The sequence below is a fragment of the Rhinolophus ferrumequinum genome, chromosome 10 (genome assembly GCF_004115265.2).
Source record: "Rhinolophus ferrumequinum isolate MPI-CBG mRhiFer1 chromosome 10, mRhiFer1_v1.p, whole genome shotgun sequence".
In the NCBI taxonomy this organism is placed as follows: Eukaryota; Metazoa; Chordata; class Mammalia; order Chiroptera; family Rhinolophidae; genus Rhinolophus; species Rhinolophus ferrumequinum.
In genome coordinates this window covers 9,595,198-9,615,096 of record NC_046293.1, presented here as the reverse complement: position 1 = coordinate 9,615,096, position 19,899 = coordinate 9,595,198, and the positions used below count along the sequence as shown (strand labels likewise).

Genomic DNA, 19,899 nt, shown 5'->3' with positions numbered 1-19,899 from the left:
ACTAGCGTGTGAGGAAAGGGAAAATGGACGGGGGTTTTCCGTTTGGAGAGAAGCAGGATGGGGACACAGACACAGGAAGGGTTTTGTCAGGGCCTAGTATGTGGCCAGCACTCTGTTCCATGCCTCATTCAACAGCCTCTCTGCAGAGAGAAGGCTGGTCATCCCTTAACACGTGAGAAAGCTGAGCCCTTGAAAGGCACCTGACTCGCCAGTTTCTAGGGCCAGCTCCTTTGGCCCCAGACACATCGACATTCCAGAAAAAGAGCCCCTTGTCCGCCTTGGTCCAGGGCAGCTGGCTAGAAGCAGGGCAGACTACAGAGCAGGACTCAGAAATAGCGTACTTTAATATTTTTCCTCCCACTCTTTCACGTGCCTAAAATCCCTCCATTTGGGCATCATCCCTTGGTCTCCCAGCCGTTCTGAGACCTGCCCAGCAGGCCAGGTAGCTTGGAGACAGAACTCCGTCCCTGGGGCAGACAAAACTGGGTGGTCTCAGCTCCACCTCCTTCTCAGTGTGTGACCTTGGGCATGTCTCCCGACCTCTGAGCCTTGGTATCTCTGGGCATGAGCGACATGAGGAGGCAAAGGCCATCTGAGCAGCCTGGTGGAACACCCAACGGTGAGTACGCTCTGCTGGCCGTCCATCAGGGCTTCTCCCTGCCTAAACCCTGAATGTGGTGAGGGCATGAACCTAGTCTCCTCATGCACACAGATGAGACAGATGAGGAAAATGAGGCACGAACTCACTGACTCTCGGAACCCAGCTCCTAGCCACATCCACCTTCAAGTGCCGAGTGTGGAGAAGGTATAAAAATAGTGACATTTAGTCAGTGCTTACAAAGCCCCGGGGACCCTGCGTGCATTTAAAAAATAAAATACGTACCTGTCAAAATGTGACAGAGAACAGAAAACACGGATATCTGGAGTCAGATATGCGAGTTGTGAATGTCAGGTCACAGAGCCAATTGTTCCAAGAACAATTAAGAAACTAAACAAAAGAACCCGTGAGCGCCACCTACTGGGCAGAGCGATAGCGCCCGGAGGCCTGTGACGCCCGCATCCCAGCCGGCACCCACCCCATCCCACCCACCCCATCCCACCCACGGTGCGTGATGCCCCCACCCGTCCCATCCCCTTCTTAGGAAACTAGGGGGAAGGAGAAAGAAGGGCCCACTGAGACGCGCTAGCGACACCAATTCCTTCCCTTCTTCCTCCAAATCTCACTCTCCGCAAAGTGCACAGAGGATCCAACCCGACCCTCCCTCTTGAGAGCAGCTCGGCCCTTCGGGCTTCCAGGTTGCACTGGGCCTCTCCTTTGACTAGAGCTCGGTGGATTTTGCTCCCTGGACTCAGTTTCTCCATCCTGTGCTTTCCGCAACCCATGGCCCAAAGTGTTAATCTGAGTTGGGGGATTTATCCCACTTTAAGGAGAAACTGAAGCCCCAAGAGGCCCAGAGAAGGAAACAGCCAGTGTCGTCCCAGGCCCTCTGGACCCTGTTGTTACACAGGGGGAAACAGAGGCTCAGGGAAACAGGTGAAGCACCTGGCTCCCTCCCCACGGCCAACTAGTGGCAGAGCCAGGATGATGGAGTCGCCAAGGTGCGCGGGAGGCCAAAGCCAACCTTTCCTCCCCCCAACTCAATCGGCAAAATTAAGGGGAGCGACTCCTCCACCTAGGCTCGGGAGACCCTCCAGCCCCACCTGTTCCGGCCTCAACTACTGGGAAAAGACTGCCACCGGTGGTGGCCACGTTCGGCACCACGGGTCAGCAAAACCTGAGCCCCGCTGCGGGAACACCAGCAGGCGTGACGGCACAAAGGCCACCCAGCTCCTCCTCCGGCCTCCAGTCCTCTGTCCCGGAAGCCCAATGCGCGGGTGGGAGGCCGGGGCCGCTCTGGCGCGGGGGAGGGGCTTTTGCGTGTCCAGCGCCGAGCGGAGCCGAGCCTAACCGGATAAGGCCGATCTTGGCCAAGGAGAGCCGAGTGCCGCCGAGGAAGCCGAGCAGAGCCGAGTCTGGCCGAGCCCAGCGTGTCCAGACGAACATAGCCGAGTCTGACCGAAAGGGGCCGAATAGAGCTAAGTCCGGCCGAGCGAAGCAGCGAGACAGGCGCCACGCGGCGAGGGGGAGGTTCCCGGCGCCCCCTGCTGGACACACAGCACACGCTGGCCTGGGCCGCAGCCACTCCGTGGCCCATCCGCCGCCTCCTGGTCCTGCAATAGTCCTGTGACATGGGGGGATGGAGCCCATTTTATGGTTGAGGAAACAGGCTCCAACAGGTCCCAAGGCTGGCCCAAAGGCATGCAGGGCTAAGAAGTGGTGGCGCTGGGGTTTGAACCTGACTGTACGGCTAAGAGCTCCTGCCGCTGTCGTGGGCATCGTGTGTTTGTTTTGTCCTCCTCCTAATTGCCGCCATTTATTATGGCCAGAGAGGAAAGAGTCGCCCTGTGTGATAAGCAGAAAGAAGGCCAGAGCACAGAGACAACCCCTCCTGTTACAGGGGGAGAAACCAAACAGGCTCTGGGCGTGTTGACCAACTGTGGCAGGGACAGCAGTTCTCATGTGCAAATATTGACATATTTCCTGGTCATTCAAGCAGATGGCAGGTCAGAGAGGCCATGTCTCACCAAAGGCCGAATTTTCCCCAGCTTTAACAAGATGGCTCTAGAGCAGCGGTGTCCAAACTGCAGCCCGCGATCCACTTTTAATTGGCCCGCAGCAAATTCCAAAAATATATTTAGTTTACTTAAATAAACCAGGTGAGGCAATGTGTACTTCACCTCGAGTGAGTGGCCCGGCTGTTTGTGTATTTTACCGGATATGGCCCTTGGTGAAAACCGTTGAAAAAAGTTTGGACACCCCTGCTCTAGAGCATATGAGCTCCTGGCTGCCTACAGGCTGTGTCCCCAAGTGCCTGAGCTAGGTCCTGAGGTGTCTGGGACTCTTGAACATGCCAAGTGTGGCCTGGGCACTTTCTTTGAGCCAGTGAAAAAGTGAAGGCTGACCTTACCCTCCAAGCACACACATGCGTATGAGTGTGTGCCCGTCATTCACCTGTGTGCCTGCCAAGGCCGCTGGAGGGTGGCTGGGCCTCTAGGAGGCAACCAAGGTCCCCAATGGGGCCTGGGCTGCCCCTCATGGTGTTTGGTGTTGCCTGAGGGCATTGTCTGCCACTGCCCAGTACCCACTAAGGAGCTGGCACCAGTGGCCTCAAAGCGCACTCTACCCCTAGCATCACTCCTCACACCTCGGCCCTCATTTTTGTGGTTCTGAAAAACTACAGACCCTGTACTGGGGGCTAGGAAACTAGGGTTCTTGGTCCTGCGTCTGGTGCTGTGACCCTGGGCAAGTCACATGACTACCCCAGGCCTCCCTGTCTGCCGCTGCAAAATGGATCTCATAGCTGTTCTCAGGACGCTGAAGGTTTCCCATGCCTCCTTCCTGCGCACAGACTCCAGTTCCCTCTTTACACTCAGCTGGGCTATCAGCCCTCCTGGGGAGACTTCCTCTCCCACCCGTGGATGGGTTCTTGATTGTTAAAGCACTTCTCACATTTATTTAACACATGGCACTTACAATGTACTGGGCATTGTTCTAAGCTGTTTATAAATATTAACTAATGTAAACCTCCTAACAAGAGACATCTGCTCCTATCCTCATCTCAGCCAGGAGGAAACTGAGGCATCGAAAATTTAATCAACTGGCTCAAGATCAAACAGGCAGTGAATGAATGAGCCGGGATTCAAACCCAGGCAATTCCAGAATCCAAGGGCCTAATCGCTGCCTCATTATCTCCTATCTTGGTTCCTGAAAGACAGGCTGTGTGCTTCTCTGCCTTCAGTTTGGTGGGGTTGGCAGCTGACCGACAAATACTGGTTGAATGAAAGAATGAGGAGTTAGTCCATCATTCTTCTGGAGACCAGGAGTGGAGGGACCATTGTCTCCGTTTTGCAGGTGGGAACTTGTATGAGTTTGCTCAGGCTGCCGTAACAAAGCGCCACAGACTGGGTGGCTTAACCAACAGAAACTTATTGTCAGTTCTGGAGGCTGGAAGTTCAAGAGCAAGGTGTCAGGTAGGGTTGCTACCTTCTGAGAGTGGAGAGAGGGATCTGTTCCAGGCGTCTCTCCCAGCTTCTGGTAGTTTGCAGGCAATCTTTGGCGTTCCTTGGCTTGTAGAAGCATCGCCACAGCATTTTCCCTATGTGTGAACCTGTGTCCAAATCTTTTCTTATGAACATCGGTCCTATTGGATTCGGGGCCCACCCTACTCCAGTATGATCTCATCTTAACTACTTACCTCTGCCACGACCCTATTTCCAAATAAAGTCACATCCTCCAAGGCACTGGAGGTTAGGACTTCAACATATGAACTGTGAAGAGGGGTGTAGAGACACAAGTCAACCCACAACAGTAGTTAACCTCCTAGGGGTCCTGTCTGACAATCTCTATCCCTGCATTGGGCTTCACCTCTGCTTTTCTCGTTTTCATTCACTGTATTCCTCCAGCCTCCAGACCTTAGCACGCACAGGTCTTTGTGCTGGCACGCTCATGCTACACCCTCTGCTCCCAGTGCAGCCCCCCACTGGCCCCCCCCAATTATGCTCCCCCAGAACAAACTTCATTTCCCTCCCCACTGGATGGTGATACATTTATTTGTATGGCTACCTGTGAGCTCCAAGAACACAGGAACCATGTCTGTTTTCCTCTACTGTATTCCAGCTCAGTGGCAGGGACTTGTATACAGTGAGTGTTTAGGAAAATCTTTATTAACTTAATAAACTATGCCCAGAGAGGTAAGGTAAATGGCCCGAAGCCACATAGCAGATTCGTGGCAGAGTGGGCCTAGGGTCCAGGCCTCCTGACTTTGGGTCCCATGACTTTTAGGAGCTGCAGTTCCCCCACAGCCTTCCAGTGGACTCACCAAGAGTTTCACCAGGGCCTTCCAGTGACAGGGGAGCACCCTGAGAACTAGAAGGGACAGTGGTCTTGCATAACTCCAGGGAGAGACCCTCACATCACAGCCTGGCATGCTCGCCACCTTTAGAGTGTTTTCTTCTGTGTCTGGAGTCCTGTGGAGACCAGGCTGTCACCTCCCCGTGGGACAGTGGCCTCCTTGTAGATGAGGAGGGCTTGAGGACCTGGAACGTTGGCCACCCCTACGCCAGGCCCTGCGGACTCCTAACTCCTCTCTCTGATGCTCTCTCTGCATGCAGGACACTGATGCATGTCCTGGTCCAGAGCCTGGTGGCCATAGGCTGTTGCCTAGCAACTGCCTCTGAGAGACAAGTTCAAGGGAAGGTGTTGGATCTGAGCAACTTGGATGTCTGGAGAGGAGGAGTCAGGCAGACAGGGTCATCACCACCCCTTCCTGCATGCTCAGCCTCACAACCCCAGAGCCTCCCCTCGCCCTAGGGGGTAGAAGCAGCAAAGGATTTCTCTAGGGGCCTCCCAGCTACCCTTGCAGAACAAGCTCACCTGCCCCACAGATTCCAGCCCCAAACCCCCATCCAATGCCCTTCCATCCCGCTTGCTCTTCCCCCTGTTTATGCAATCACCACGTTGTACAAATCCAAAGGAAGCTAGAGTCACAGTGTGCAAATTGCCCCCTAGAATTGTGAAATGGAATTCTCCTCATTCATTCATTTATTCCAAATACTCACGTGAAGGTCCCGTAGTGCTGCCAGGCCTTGGAAACACAGATGCATCAGGCACAGGCCCTGCCTGGAGGGACAAGGCTATCAGGACCCCCACACACATGCACATACATGAGCATGCACAGGCGGTGACACACTGCCTGTGCAGTGTGGTGCGAAAGCTTGGGGGCTGGGGATCAGCGGGGCAAGGACGGGGGGGACCCTGGCCCAGGACACTCCCATGCAACCCTTAGCCCTCAGCAGTCCTCTGTTCCCACCCCATTCACACCTGCCACATGCACAGCAGGCCCTTGGTGTTAATGCACCAACAGACATTTACTCATGGATATGGCTTGAGATGTCCTGAGCACCTACTACGCATCCTGCACTGGGTTCACAATCCACCCCCCCCCCCCATTCCAGTTTGTTGTTACTGCCTTTCTCACCTCCCTTTGCCATTGGCGTCTGTCCCCCACCCACCTCCTACCCTACTGGTCAGACCAGACTGTCCATCACAGTGTCTCACCTTCTCGCTGGCTGGAAGGATGGTCACATGACTCACACCTGGCCAATCATGGCACTCTATCACCTTGTCTTTGGTGATTGGCCCAAAGGGCTACCATGTAACCTAGTTGGAGCCAATCGACTTTCTTCCGTGAAATTTGATGTTTGGACATGGGTAGAGAGTATATCTACTTCTTTGGGATCAAGACCTACGATTGCAGGCTGAGGCTTGTCAGGGGCATCTTCCATGTCACCTGGAGGACTGGGACTCTGGGAGGCCTGGGCAGGCAGAGCTGAGAGATGGATAGAGGGAGCATCCTGAGAAAGGTAGACACCCATACACACGCCCACTCATGCATGCTGATCTAGACATACAGCACCTGGCAAAGGAATTGCCCCAGGCCACTGCTATTGTCATGTGTCACTGTCTTTATTGACAAGAGCTAGGGGTAGAAGCAGCAAAGGATTTCCCTAGGGGCGCCCAGCCACCCTTGCAGAACAAGCTCACCTGCCCCAGGAATCAGGAAAGCAGGGCTGGCCAGGGAATGCTGGAATGCCAGAGGGCCCTCTTCCCTCAGACCCGCAGGTCCTGCTCAGGGGAATCCCAGACTGAGGGCTGGGCCTCTAGCCTCCAACCTCCACACAAGATCTGGTTTTGTGACCTTACTTCCCCCTAAGGGGGCCGCACACTCTCCTAAGCCCTGACTCCCTAATCCTTGGCTTCTGACACCCCAACTCCCCCTTTGTCATGTCCTGAAGTGTCCTCATCCCCAAAGGCCGGACACAAAGAGGTCCCTGGTGAAGGAGAAGGGGGTGTAGGTCAAGCCTGGCAGGAGGACCACCTCTACTTTATAATCTGATACACCCGATCCCCACCCATTGCAGTGTGCGTGGCAGTTTATCCAGCATGACCCATTTTCCTCCTCGAGTCCCAGGAGGCAGGCAAGCTGGGACAACCGCCTCCCTTTTATGAGAGGGAAACTGAGGCCCAGAGAGGTCAAGGCTAGCCAAGATCTAGAAGTGAGTAGGAGATGTAGATTTCCCAAGTTGTGGTTCATGTGATTTCCCTGAGGACCCTCTGCCCTTCGTGGGGTGGAGGGTTGGGGGATTTAGCCAGAGGTACCACTCTCCCTAGGGCCGGTCTCACTGTTGCTCTAAGAGTTCGTCTCTGGGAGGGAGTCCAGGCTAGTCCAGGCCTAGGCTATGGTCCCACTCCAGCCTCCTTTTGTCTTGTTTTCCCTGGGCTTTCCCAACCTGTAACCCTGGAGAACTTAGAAGACAGGAGGCGTGCTCCGGACCTGTCAGACCCTGTTTCTCAGCTCTACCCTCAGGCTACCGTCAAGGCCAAGCGCTCTGACCAACATTGGCAGGCCCTCAAGGGGGCTGGCCCTGTCCCTTTTAGAGCATTTGCTTTTCTACCCTGATGTCATCCTTTCCTTGACACTGGTTGGGCCTGGCATTGGCTACTCAGTTTCACCGATTCAGCAACTGAGCTCAGCCCAGAGGGGCCAAGGACAGCTCAATGTCAAGGAACAGAACTGTCTTCCATCTTCCTCCTCCTCCCTCCTCTTCCTCTGCCTTCTACCTCTTCTTTCTCCTCTTCCTCCTTCTCCTCTCAGCACTGTTTAGACCCTCTGCCTTTCCATGCCAGTCTGCCTGGGCCAGGTCCCTGCCTTGGTCACTGCGAAGGGAGGAACAGGGAGGATTTCTCCTCTGAGGAGGTTTCCAGAGCTCTCAAAGACCCAGAGACACACTCCCCTCCCCTCCACCCGCCTCACCCCACTCCAGCCACAGGACACAAAGTGAGCTGCTTTGGGGTTTGGTCGGCTGGCCTCCAGAGGGGCTGAGCTAGGCTTGGGGTGGCCTAAGCTTATGCAGTTTGGGGTCCCTCTTTAAGAAAAGCAATACAAAATTACAAGTACAAAATTTGACTCAGGCCTCGGAAAGGGCAGTAAGGGACCCTGCACCTGGACTTAATAAGCTTCCTGGAAGACCCACCCCCTCATCTCGTGTCCCGGAGCACAGGGGTCCTGGCCGGACTGGGCCAAGAGGGCCTGCAGGATATTGGGTTGCTCAGCAGGTGAGGCCTGTGGCCCAGAGAGAAGAGCTGGCTCAAGGCCTTGTAGCAAGAAGGGGAGAGTTGATGGGGGCCTAAGAAATCTCACACCCCTCCTCCCGATGGGGTAAGACTTTCTTCTATTTGGGGCCCTGGTCCAGGTCCCTGTGAACCTGACTCTGAGCCCAGGACACCCCAGCCTCGGTTTATCGCTCTGAGGGCCAAGATTCAGATCAATCCATGAGGATGCTCTGTCTCTGAGAGGATGGCCAGTCTGCACCTATGCCTTAACCTGGGCCCTGCTCAGGACGGTCAGCCCCGCCGTGACGTTCCTCCAGTCTTTTCATCCAGCAGAGCTCGTCTAGGCCAATTACTTCCATCCCTGAGTCACAGAGGAGAACACGAGGCTCAGAGAAGGGAAACGGCGAAGGGAAATGGCCTATCCGAGATCACGCGGTGAGTCTCAGTAGCAATGGGATCAGAACATCCCATCACGGGCCCCTGGCACCTGGGGCACCTAGGTGCATCCACAGCCTCTGCCCTGTCCGCGAGCTACCCTGGCCCTCCACAGACCCCTACAGACAGCTGATGTGCAGTGTGCCCGACTTTTCCCCAGCTGAGGGCTCTTGGGGTAGGAACTGCTGCTCCTTGCCAGCCATCCGGCTAGGCGGCCGCTCCTGCCCACTGGTGCCAGGCTGTGTGATCTGGCTGACCCAGCCATTCATCTCCTTCCCCTCCCCCTGCTTTCCCGCCCCCTTCTCCCCACTCTCCTCCCCATCTTCCTCCTCATCCTCCTCCTCTGTCTTCTCTGGAGGCCCCACCGGGGGCTCCTGGCTGCGCACACGGCGGGAAGGCCGCAGCAAGACCCGGCGGAAGCCCTGCTTGAAGCGGTAGGAGAGGAAGCCATACAGGATGGGGTTGGCACAGCTGTTGGCATAGGGCAGCGCCACCACCAGGAAGTAGAGGCCGAAGAAGGCGGGCTCCTCGGGCAGCGGGCATACCACGTTGATGATGTTGAGCACATAGAAAGGCATCCAGCAGAGGACGAAGAGCGCCACGACGGCCACCACCATGCGCGTGACCCTGCGCTCGGAGCGCCGCCGCCGCTGGCACGAGGGTGCCCACACCCGCCTTCCTGCTGAGCGCACCTTGACCACAATGAGCAGGTAGCAGAGACAGATGACCAGCAGTGGCCCAAAGAAACCCAGCGCAGCCGTGTAGATGATGAAGCCAGCTCGCCAGGCCGCCGCCGGCTCAGGCCACTGCATGTGGCAGGTGCTCATGCCCCGGGGCACACCTGAGAAGACCACCACGGGCAGTACCACCACTGCTGAGGCCACCCAGACAGCCGCGCTGACAGTGCGGGCCACCGGTGCCGTGCGCCAGCGGGCCGAGCGGGTGGGATGCACCACCGCCAGGTAGCGATCCACACTCATGACAGTGAGACAGAAGATGCTGGTAAACTGGTTGATGCCGTCCACGGCCATGACCAGGCGGCACATGAGGGAGCCGAAGGGCCAGTAGGACAGGGCATTCTGGGCAGCCAGGAAGGGCAGCCCCAGCATGAAGAGCTCATCGGCCAGCGCCAGGTTGAGGATGTAGACGTTGGTGACTGACAAGCTGGCTGTGTGCCGCAAGACCACATAGATAACCAGTGAGTTGCCCAGCAGACCCACCACGCACACCACCAAGTAGACCAGTGGGATCAGGACACCGCGGACGGCCAGCCCAGCCGTACTTGGGGCCACGGACATGTTTCCCAAGGGGGCATCCAGGGGCCAGGCAGAAGAGGCATTCCCAGTTTCCAAGGTCGTGGGCACCAATGAAGGATAGCCGGGTGTGTCCATGGCTGAAGGGAGGGCGGTCAGCAGCCAGCTATTAGCCTGGAGGAGGGAGGAAACAACAGGGTCATAACAGAGGATGGCTTTTCCTCAGCCACCCCTCCCCCATCACACAGACCTTGGTGACTTATTGTGCATCCGGACAGAGTTTGACATGCACCAGCTCATTCACTGTGCATAGGCTGGCAAGGTAGCCCCATTTCTCAGATGAGGGAACTGAGTCTCAGAGAAGTGGGGTGACCGCCCTGTATCACATAGCTAGGGTGTGGTGTGGGATGTGCTTGTCTGGCTCCAAAGGGCAGGGACCAGCACTGGCCTGTGCCCCACTGTGGCCCTTTACCTGTGCACAATGTGAGTACTCCACAAATGTCCAATAAAGGAATGAGTTGATCATGCAGCCGGCCGATGACATCATAGGCCCTACTCTGTACACCAGTGTTTTTCAAATAATTTTTATGCCAGTGCATTTTACATGGCAACCCAATGAAGTCATAGTGTTTCATAAAATCACACTTGCCCTTTTTATATATGCTGGCCGCAGCTGGCAGAGGCCCAAGTGAATCACCCACTGCTATAGACTGAATGTGTCCCCCCACCAAATTCACAGGTTGAAATCCTAACCCCCAGTGTGATGGTATCAGGGGGTGGGGCTTTTGGGAGGTGATTAGGTCTTGAGGGTGGAGCCCCTGTGAATGGGATTAGTGCCCTTTTAAAGGAGACCCCCGGGAGCTCCCTTGCCCCTTCTGCCCTGTAGGGACACAATGGGAACATGGCCACCTGTGAACCAGGAAGTAGGCCCTCACCAGACACCAAATGTGCCAGTACCTTGATCTTGGACTTCCAGCCTCCAGAACTGTGAGAAATAAATTTCTGTTGTTTTTACATCCCCCGGTCTGTGGTAATCTGTTATTACAGCCTGAACAGACTAAGACACCCACCGACAGGTCTCAGCCCTCACATTTGAAAATACTGCTGCAGAGTACAGGTCCTTCACCTGGAACCCAGGTCTCTAGATGAACCTTAGAGCATCCGTGACCCCCTAAAACTCTGATGAAAGTTCACGTGTTCGTGTCTTTTCTGGGCAGAATCCAGAGCTTTCATCAGATTAAGAAGCACAGGTTCAGGGGTACCCCTCCCCTGGGGGTTCAAGCCCTTGGGGACCTTCTCAGTCTGGCCCATCCACTGCGTGCCCGTCCTGCCCAGGATGATTGGCTGTGACTCTGCTGGGAGTTGAGTGGCTGGGACCCCTTCTCCCCACAGAGGGGGACTTGTGGTGGAGAAATTCACAATACACTGGAGGTAGGCACGAGAATAGCCTCTTGCCCCTGCACCCGCAGGCCAGGCTTCCCTGAGAAGAGGGCATTTCAGATGGGTCTTGAAGTGTGAGTAAGAGCTGCCCGATGGCGCAGTGGGAAGCTGCATCCCCACTTACTTTGTTAGCACCTTTCGTGTCTCCCATACATGATGAGGACTCCTGCCTTTCCCGCTAGACTCAACTCTCCTGCAGTGTGGAGACGCTCTTATTCAACTTTGAACCTTTCCCCTGTCTCCTACCTGTCCCTTTCACACAAGAATAAGCTCCACATCAGTGTTGAAGGCGTGAAATGAATCAGAGGAACCAGAGTGGACAAATCTTACTCCAAAGGGGGGATGAACTGCTGACAGTGGAAATTCAGGCCCTGCTGGGAAAGGCCCCCTACCTCAGGATTTGCTACCCTCCCTCCGCAGCACTTCCTGGCTCTCAGGAGGCCCAGTGATAGGCTACGGCTGAAATCTGGAGTCTCCTTTGGGCCTGGACCTCCCACTTCTAATAATCTCCCCCCGTGCCCAATATCTTCCTGCCATCTCAACACTGGGCTTGAAATGCCTCCAGAGGGAACTGGGGACCGCATTGCCCTATAAGGACATCACCTTTGAGATGCAAAGCTCCTGGAAAGGGGAGGCACCCCAACTCAGAGCAAACACCTCTGGGTGGGCAGGGGGGTGCCGGGGTGCCCCTGCCCAATGACCTGGGGCTTCCAAGGGCTCTGAGCACCAGGCAAGTGATGCCAAGAATGGCAAAGAAACCCTTGGCTGTGGCTTATCCTAATGATACCCCAAACTGGGCTCAGAGCACCCCTATTTCCTGTTCCTCTAAGCTTGGGGGGAGACCCCCCCAGACTCTCCTCAAGCCATTCATCACCCAGACCCTCATCAGCTCTCCTGAGCCGGGGACAGCGGCACTAACAGAGAGGCTATCTGAACAGTGGGCTCGTGGGACTGTAACAGTGCTGCCAGCTCCCTGTCACTGATCCTGATTGCCAGGTTCCAGACTAAGCTGGTGACGTGCTACATCTTATGGGGTCTTATGAGGAAGACACTAGTGTCTGTCATCGCCACTGCATATACAGGGAACAAAGGGGGGCCACGTGCTCTGGTCACATTCGGAAGGGACAGCGCTGGGAGGACCCTTTCCCCATCCACCTCCAATTCACAGGCCGGCAGAATGAGGCCAGGCCCGGGGAATGCACTTGCCTAAGCATCACAGCTGCCCAGGGCACCCCGCTGGCATCCAGCTCTCCCACCAGCCTATTCCGAGCTCTCCTTGCTTGAACTATTAGAGTCATGGACCCAAATCCCTAGACACTTGGAGGCCTAAAAATAGAATTTTAGATTCTTAGAACAGAGTTGTAGAGTCATAGATCTTTAGACTCTGTGTCCTTGAATCAGAGAATATTAGCGTTCTAAAATGCTGGAATAAGCCCTTTGTAGACCTGGGTTTGCAGACCCTGGGACCTTAGCGTCCTGGCTTCCTCCACCAGGGAGCCCGAAGTCACCCATCCATCCACTTGTCTCCCTGCGCACAGATCCTCTTTATAGCATCCCCACAGGGTGGTCAAATCCAACCCAGCGCTGGAGGAGGAAGGAGAGTGCTGAATCCCAAGAGAGGAGCAGTGAGCCAGCAAACCTGATTGCCAGGCGGTAGAGACAGATACCCTCCCCCACGGAAGCCTGGACGTGAGCTCTGAGGACGGCCCCCCTCCCACCGGAGCACACACATGTGCACCCCTACACACAAGCACACGTAGCCCTGGTGGGAACACAGCAGACCCACCAGGCCCTGGCTTTGTCCCAGCCCCTCCACGAGCCCCGGCACTCCCCCACAGGTGCCCTGCCCCCACCCTTACCTGGGCCCATCTTCCCTGTTGAAGTTCAAAGGGCCAGGGTGCCAAAAGCAGGGAAATGACATTTTTCTGTAAGTGACAGCCAGACCTGCAATTTTGGTGCCACCTTTTCTTTAAGGAGCTGGCATACTGTGCATGATCTAGTTCATCCTGGGGGAGGAAGGACTCTTCCTCCCTGTCTGGTTTATCTTTGGCACAAGCTTGTCTGAAAGCTGGGGGTAGACTCCTCGGAGAATGGTTAGGGAGGGGATGGAGGCCCAGAGAGGGAGAGTGGCTGTTCTGAGCCCCACAGCAATTTAGGATGGCACCTCAGGGACACCAGACACCCCAGTGGTTCTCCATGTGTCTGCCCCCAGCCCCTCTAGAGTGCTAGCCTTCAGGTGCAGGGATCTGGAACTATTTATTTCTTTAACCCAAGCACCTAGCTCCATACCCAGAACATTGAGAATCAGGGACAGACCAAGAAGTTCAGCGAGTAGAGCTCCAAGTGAGCTGAGGTGTTGCTCCTGGATAGAGCCCTCAAACTCACATAATGAAATCCTTACAGAGACCATGAGGGAGGGTTTTTCGAGAGGAAGAAGTTGAAGCTCAGAGAGGTTCAGTAAGTTGCACAAGGTCACCCAGCTGGTGAGTGGGAGGTCAGCATTCAAACCCAGTTGTGCCTGCTTCTAAACCATTACCTCCTGACCCTGCTGAGAGGAATCAGGGACTGGAACAGCCCTGGACAATGCAGGCTGCTGGCCGACTCTGCACTCTGCTTGCCCTCTGCTCCCCTGGGCCTCCCCCCAACAGGCCCAGATTGTGCTAGTCAGTGTCAACGGACTCCCTCCCATCCCAGGCCTGGGATCTGACCCCCAGGAACACACCCACAAACCCTAGGTTGGGGGCTTGGGCTCTGCCACACAGCGATGATGCCAAATTGCTGTGTGACCTTGGGCAAGTCACTTCTCTCCTCTGGACCTCAAGTTTCCTCCTATGAAAATGAAGACAAGCGTACCCACCTCCCAGGTTTGCTGTAAAGATTACGTGGGAATGTGCTGAGCACAGTGCCCAGCACAGACAGGGAGCTCAGTCAGGAAGGCCAGCAGGTGAGCCGAGGGGGCCAAGTGACACGATGCATCTGGTTTCTTCCAGCTCTGACACTGCTGTTCTGTGAATCCAAGATTCTAGAATCATGGCAAATTCCAAGATTGGTGTCCCCCCCAACCCCTGCAGCCCACCAAGAGGTCACAGGAGGGCCTTTTTCCCTGAGCCTTCCACCCTCTCCCAGCCCCCAGCTCCAGCCTCCCAAGTTCTTTCTGGGCAGAGGGGGGACTCCAGGACCCCACCCTCTGGGACCCCACCCTGGCCCCAGCCTCCTTACCTGCCCGTGGGGTGAGGGCTCCCCTCCTTGCTGCCAAGCTGGTTATCATTCTGATGCCCCGTCTCCCTGCCCAGTCCCCAGGTACCCCCAGAGCACCCCGTAGCTGGGATCCCCACACAATGCCCACTTCTATACCGCTTGCGGCCCGGGCCCCCTCCTAGGCCTGTGGTAGCCACGTCTGCCCACAGCGCCTCTCCCATCTGGTCTCCGGCCGTGACTTCCCACCAGCGCCTGGTGCGTCACCCCCCATCTCCAGGACTCCTCCTGGAGGGTAGGGGCACAGATGGGCTTCTGCAAGCGGGAGCCCGGGGTCAGGGTGGAGGAAGAAGCCTCCCAAGGAAAGAAGAGAAATGGGGACCAGAGGACTATAAGGAGCCAATAGAGATAGAGGGAAAAGGGGTGTCAGTCGGAGGTGGGGAGAGAGAGAGAGAGAGAGAGAAAGAGAGAGAGAGAGAGAGAGAGAGAGAGAACAGTGAGTGGGTGGAAAGCCAGAATGAGGGGGAGTGATGCGAAATGCGTGACAGGGAGAAGAGAAGGAGGAGGAAAGAGAGCGAGAGAAGGGGCGAGAGGGAGAGATGCGGAGAGAGGCAGGAATAGAGAGCGAGGAAGGAGAAGGAGGGGGTGGCAGGGAGAGTGACAGAGAAGGATTGTGCCACAGATGGTGACATGGAGAGCCAGGGAACGAGGGAGCAGGAATGGGGGTGAGGGAGGGGCTGGGAGGAGGGGCTGAGGGGCTGGAGAGCAGGTGCTGGGGTGAGGGAGGAGGGACAGCAGGGTAGGGGAGGAGGCTGGGGGTGGGGGGCAGGCCCTGTTACCGGGGAGATTTCAGCCACCCACGCTGGCCTTGGCTCCCACAGGGGGTTGAGAGAAGTGTGGTGCTCAGGGGAGCTAGGGCTGAGAGCCAGGGGCCAGACGCAACCCCCCAGACCACCGTGGCACACATCCCCCAGGGTGACAGCTGGGTCCAGAGGCCAGGTGGGTGTGGGGTTGAGCAGTGTCACCAAGAGGCCTGGGAGTATGGGGTGAGCACTGGACTAGGAGTCCAAAGTCCTATTCACCAGCCACAAGCTAGACACCAGCCACAGAGGAAGGCCAGGTGGGGGTCGTTAGTCCTGAGACTGGTTGAGTCTGGAAGGCAGCGGGCAGGGTGAGGCGTGGAATGACAGGGTAAAGAATAAACACGGCAGGCTCTGAGGTCCAGGAGGCAAAATCAAAGACGTGATACAGGAGAAAACAAATGTCTATCCTTTGTAAACTGACAAAATTCAAAATAGAATAATAATAATCGACAACAAGCTTTTGTAATACAGGTCTACTGCTGAGAAGAACAGAATTCTTTTGCAGGGAATAACATTTGGCTTTCTTGGAGTTCAAAGTTCGTTTCTCCCCTCATCAAATCAGTTGCAAATGGTCATCTGTAAAAGCCATTCTTACCTGGCAGGCTGCATACAAGCGGGCAGTGGCAGGTTTGGCCCCGGGGTTTAAGATGTTTTGCCTGGGGCCTGAGCACAGGCCTGGCTGCTCCTGACACTGCGCCCCGGCTTGTGCTGACTGGCCACGTGACCTTGGGCCCGGTGTCCCCACTCTAGGTCTCAGTTTCCTCATCTGGGTCACGGGAGGTGAGACTAAATCAATCCTAAGAGCCTCTCTCAATGGGAGCATTACAAACCCCTAACGGTCAATCAGTAATGAAGGCTATTTTTGTTAATACTGTAGCCTCTGCTTCACGCACATTCTCCGCCACACCCACCGTGCTAAGCAGAGTTAGTGCATCCAGTTTACAGATAAGGAAGCTGGGGCCAGAGAGGGAGAGCAGTTTACTCAGGCCGCACAGCCAGGGAGTGGAGAAACCCAACAGCCTGTGCCAAAGGTGTACTCTCCAGCACCTTGCCACCAAGCGGCCTGACCCCTACTCAGGAGGGCAAGCGGGTAGCTGTCAGGGAAGGGCAGGAGGAAGGGAATGAGTCTGTATTTAGCATCAGCTGTGTGCCAGGCACCATCCAGGCCCCATCCTCAGGATCAGGGCTGCACCTGCTTGGTCACTAGGTCCCCAGGGCTGATATGTAGTAGGTCTTCAAAGAACCAGGAATCCATTTCTTCCAGAAGTGCCTGCCATCCCGGCTGCTGCAGCGCACAGTGGGACCCAGGACACATCTGCTTGCGCCTGGAGTCCCCAGCCCCTTGACGCTGTCCTTCCACTCGCCTGGGGGCCCAGGGCAAGGCCCTTCTTCCAGGCCTCAGTCTTCTGTCTGTATAAGTTCATGAGGAGTATGAGAGCTCTGTGGCAGCTCCTGGCAGGGAGGGAGGGGTTCCGTGGCACTGCCCACGGCCTCCTGTGGCTTCTCTTCAGCCACCAGGCTTTATACCATTCCAGCCTTGCCACCTGCCCCTGTCTCCTCCTCTGCTGATTTCCCTTGCCTACCTATGCTCCAGGCACACCCAGCCTCATTCATTCATTCATTCAGTCAGTCAGTCAGTCATTCAGTCTTTCATTCGCCATTAGATGGGTGATCTCAGAAGGCCTCTCTGAAGCAGTGAAAGAGACTGAGCAAATGTCTGGGGAAGAGCCCCCAGGCAGACAAAAGGGGAAGTGGGGACAAGCTTGTGTGTTTGAAGGATAGGGAGGAGACTGTTATGGCTGGAAAGGAGGGAGGCGGGGGAGGCCACCATGTCAGACCCTGTAGGGCCTGTTGTCTGAGTCTGGTTGGGTTGGGAGCCTCACAGGGTGTGAGCAGAGGAGTTGGTGACCTGATTCATGTTTTCCAAAGGCTCACCGGTCAGGACCCAGTGAGTGTGTATTCTCTTCAGGGCCTTTGCACAGGCTGTTCCACACCCCCAGCCCCCCACCCCCACACACACTCTGTCTCGCACCAGCTCTTCCCCACATATAAGACGAAGTCCTCTTCAGGGGCCTCCTCCTGAGCCATCCCTGCCCCGGGTTCACTAGGCCCCTCCCTGAGACTTCCCCGAGCTTCTACCCCGACATGGCCTCTAATCTGAGCTCATCAAGACTCAGCTCAGGGACCTGTGTCCTCTGTGCTGGTCTGTGAGCTCTGGAGGGGAACACTGGTTCCTCACTCTGTCCCCAGGCCTGGCACCAGCCTGGCACAGTAGGCATTTGCTGCATGTTTAGCAAAGAAGAGGGATGGATGGTTAGCGGGCAGGATGGTGGGAGGAGGGGGACTGTGCCCTGCTGAGTATCTGCTGGAGGCCGGAGCGGTTCTGAGCACCAGGCTGGGGGCAGGTGTGACCTGAGTTAGACACCAACACAACTCCCACTCAGGGGCCATCCAAGAGCAGAAGTGACCCTGATCAGCCCCTCCTCCTGGGAGTGGCAGGGCAGAAAGAAGAAGTGCAACTTTATACCTGTGAGCTTTGAGGATAAGGGGATGCTGGGTGTCTGGGAACCGTGGGGTGGCCCAGCCCTGCTCGGCATTGAGTTCCTGGAGTGCGAGTGCCTCTAACCTCAGGCCTGAACCCGGCACTTCAGTGTTGTCACGTCTGCCTTGTAACCTGGAGGGGCTGCCTGGCCTGACACCCCAAGATAGGACAATGCTATGTCTCTCCCATCACACCTTGGCTTCCTCAAAACTAGGGCCATGTCTCCACCCTCAGACTGGAAGGCACCCCAAGTGCAGAAAGTGGGCCTCCACCATCAGACAGGTGGTTTTCCAGGAGCTGGGGCTCAGGCTCCTCCCGTCCCTGAAAGCCAGGACAGAGCCTCCTCTCCCCTGCAATGCTTAGGCCAGAGCCAACCACAATGCAGGATGGAGGCCTCCACTACAGATGCTGTGGTCTGTCCTCTCAAATAAGATGAGATGAGCCAAAATGCTTTCCCAGCCCAGCTCCTGGGGCTTTGTCACTGGAGTCCCCTTTAAGGGTGTCCTCTGGTTCATCAGTCCCTGCTGGGTCCTACTGGGGTTGAACCTCAGCTTTGCCATTTATTGCTGTGTGGCCTTCGATCTGTGACTTAACCTCTCTGAGCCTTAGTCCCCCATTTTAAATACCTACTACATAGGGTTGCTGCAAGAATGGAATTAGTTAATTTCCTTCTACAGCAGCAGTTCCCGGGGGTACTACTCTTATACTCTCTGAGCCAGCAGGCTTATCAGGGCATGTACTTTTGTCAGCACAAGAGAGCACGCCCAAGGACACAGACACACTCGGGTCTCTCCTTGTGATACATATGCTAACAACCCACTGGCCAAAAGCAAGTCACATGACCAAGGCCAGCATCACTGGAGAACAGAAGTACTCTCCTCCCCTGGTGTGTGTTTATTGGGAGGGAGTAATACCTGCTAAGCATCATCAAATCTGCGACACCCCCAATAATCAGTCTAGAGCCTCACCCCCGCCCGCTCAGTAGCCAGTGGCCTTGGGTCCAGAGCTCTCTGGCTGGATTTTTCCTGCCCACGTTGGGAAGGAATGGTCCCACAGCTTCAAAGTGCAGAGGGGAAGACCTGGAATCTAACAGCTCCTTAAACAGACTTCCAAACAAACCCCCTGCTTCCAGCCTCCTGCCTTGGCACCTGTGGTGTCTGGGTCCCTAACCCGGGAGCCTCCCTGGGGTTCTGCGAGGCCAGTTGATTTGCATCTCTTCCATCTCCAAACCTCCCCGCCCACCTCGTCACGGAACAACAGGCAGTTCCGTTTGCCTTCCGGAGGCTCTGTTAAATCATTCACCACACCTCCATCTGCTCTTCTGCTTGGCTGCTGTGGTTTGGGCTCACAGGTGTCTCCTGGTTTCTTTAAAGATGAGAGTTTGTGTTTCTGTTTCATGTTCTCCTTATCGTTGTGGCTGCTTTTCAGCAAGGTGGAGGGAGCGGAAGCCTCTCTACCTCGGCACCGTGAGGCCAGAGTCTCTTCCTTTCTATACTGAATACACTTCTGTGGTATGTGGATCACACCGCATGGCGGCTGTTGACTTACACGTCTGTCTCTCCCACTGGCCTCTGAGCCCCCGGGGGAGCAGAGGGCTGGGTCTCACCCCTCTCTTTACCTCCAGCTCCGGCACAGTTTGACACAGAGCATGGTTAGTACATGTGAACTGAGTTGAACTTCAGATTATACAGATGACTGCTCATTGTGTCACCTCCCTTGAGGCTTTCAGAAGTCTTCTAGAACCATCCTAGATCTCTATCTCCCTCCACTGAGCCTACTGTGCCCTGCTTCCCACAACCAATGAAGCCTGGCTGAAGTCAAATGAGCCCACAGGTGAACATTTCTTGGGCAGTGTGGGAATTAAGAGGATAGGAAGGAGAGGTAAAAGATCAAAGGAAAAGACAGCAGGAACTTAGGGCCCCAACAGTCAGAAAAAACTGTTGTTGGAAAATTGTTTCG

The 19,899-nt window shown here is 55.7% G+C and overlaps 1 protein-coding gene across 1 annotated transcript; it reads right to left on the bottom strand.

The window, feature by feature from the left end:
• Window positions 1-8,359: 8,359 nt before the first annotated feature.
• SSTR3 (somatostatin receptor 3) lies at window positions 8,360-15,244 on the bottom strand. Its single transcript, XM_033118762.1, has 3 exons — window positions 14,560-15,244; window positions 14,198-14,346; window positions 8,360-10,074 (listed from the first exon to the last, which is right to left on the bottom strand). Exon 3 carries the CDS (start codon window positions 10,036-10,038, stop codon window positions 8,767-8,769), a length of 1,272 nt encoding a protein of 423 aa, XP_032974653.1. The 5' UTR covers window positions 10,039-10,074; window positions 14,198-14,346; window positions 14,560-15,244; the 3' UTR covers window positions 8,360-8,766.
• Between the last annotated feature and the right edge of the window lie 4,655 nt (window positions 15,245-19,899).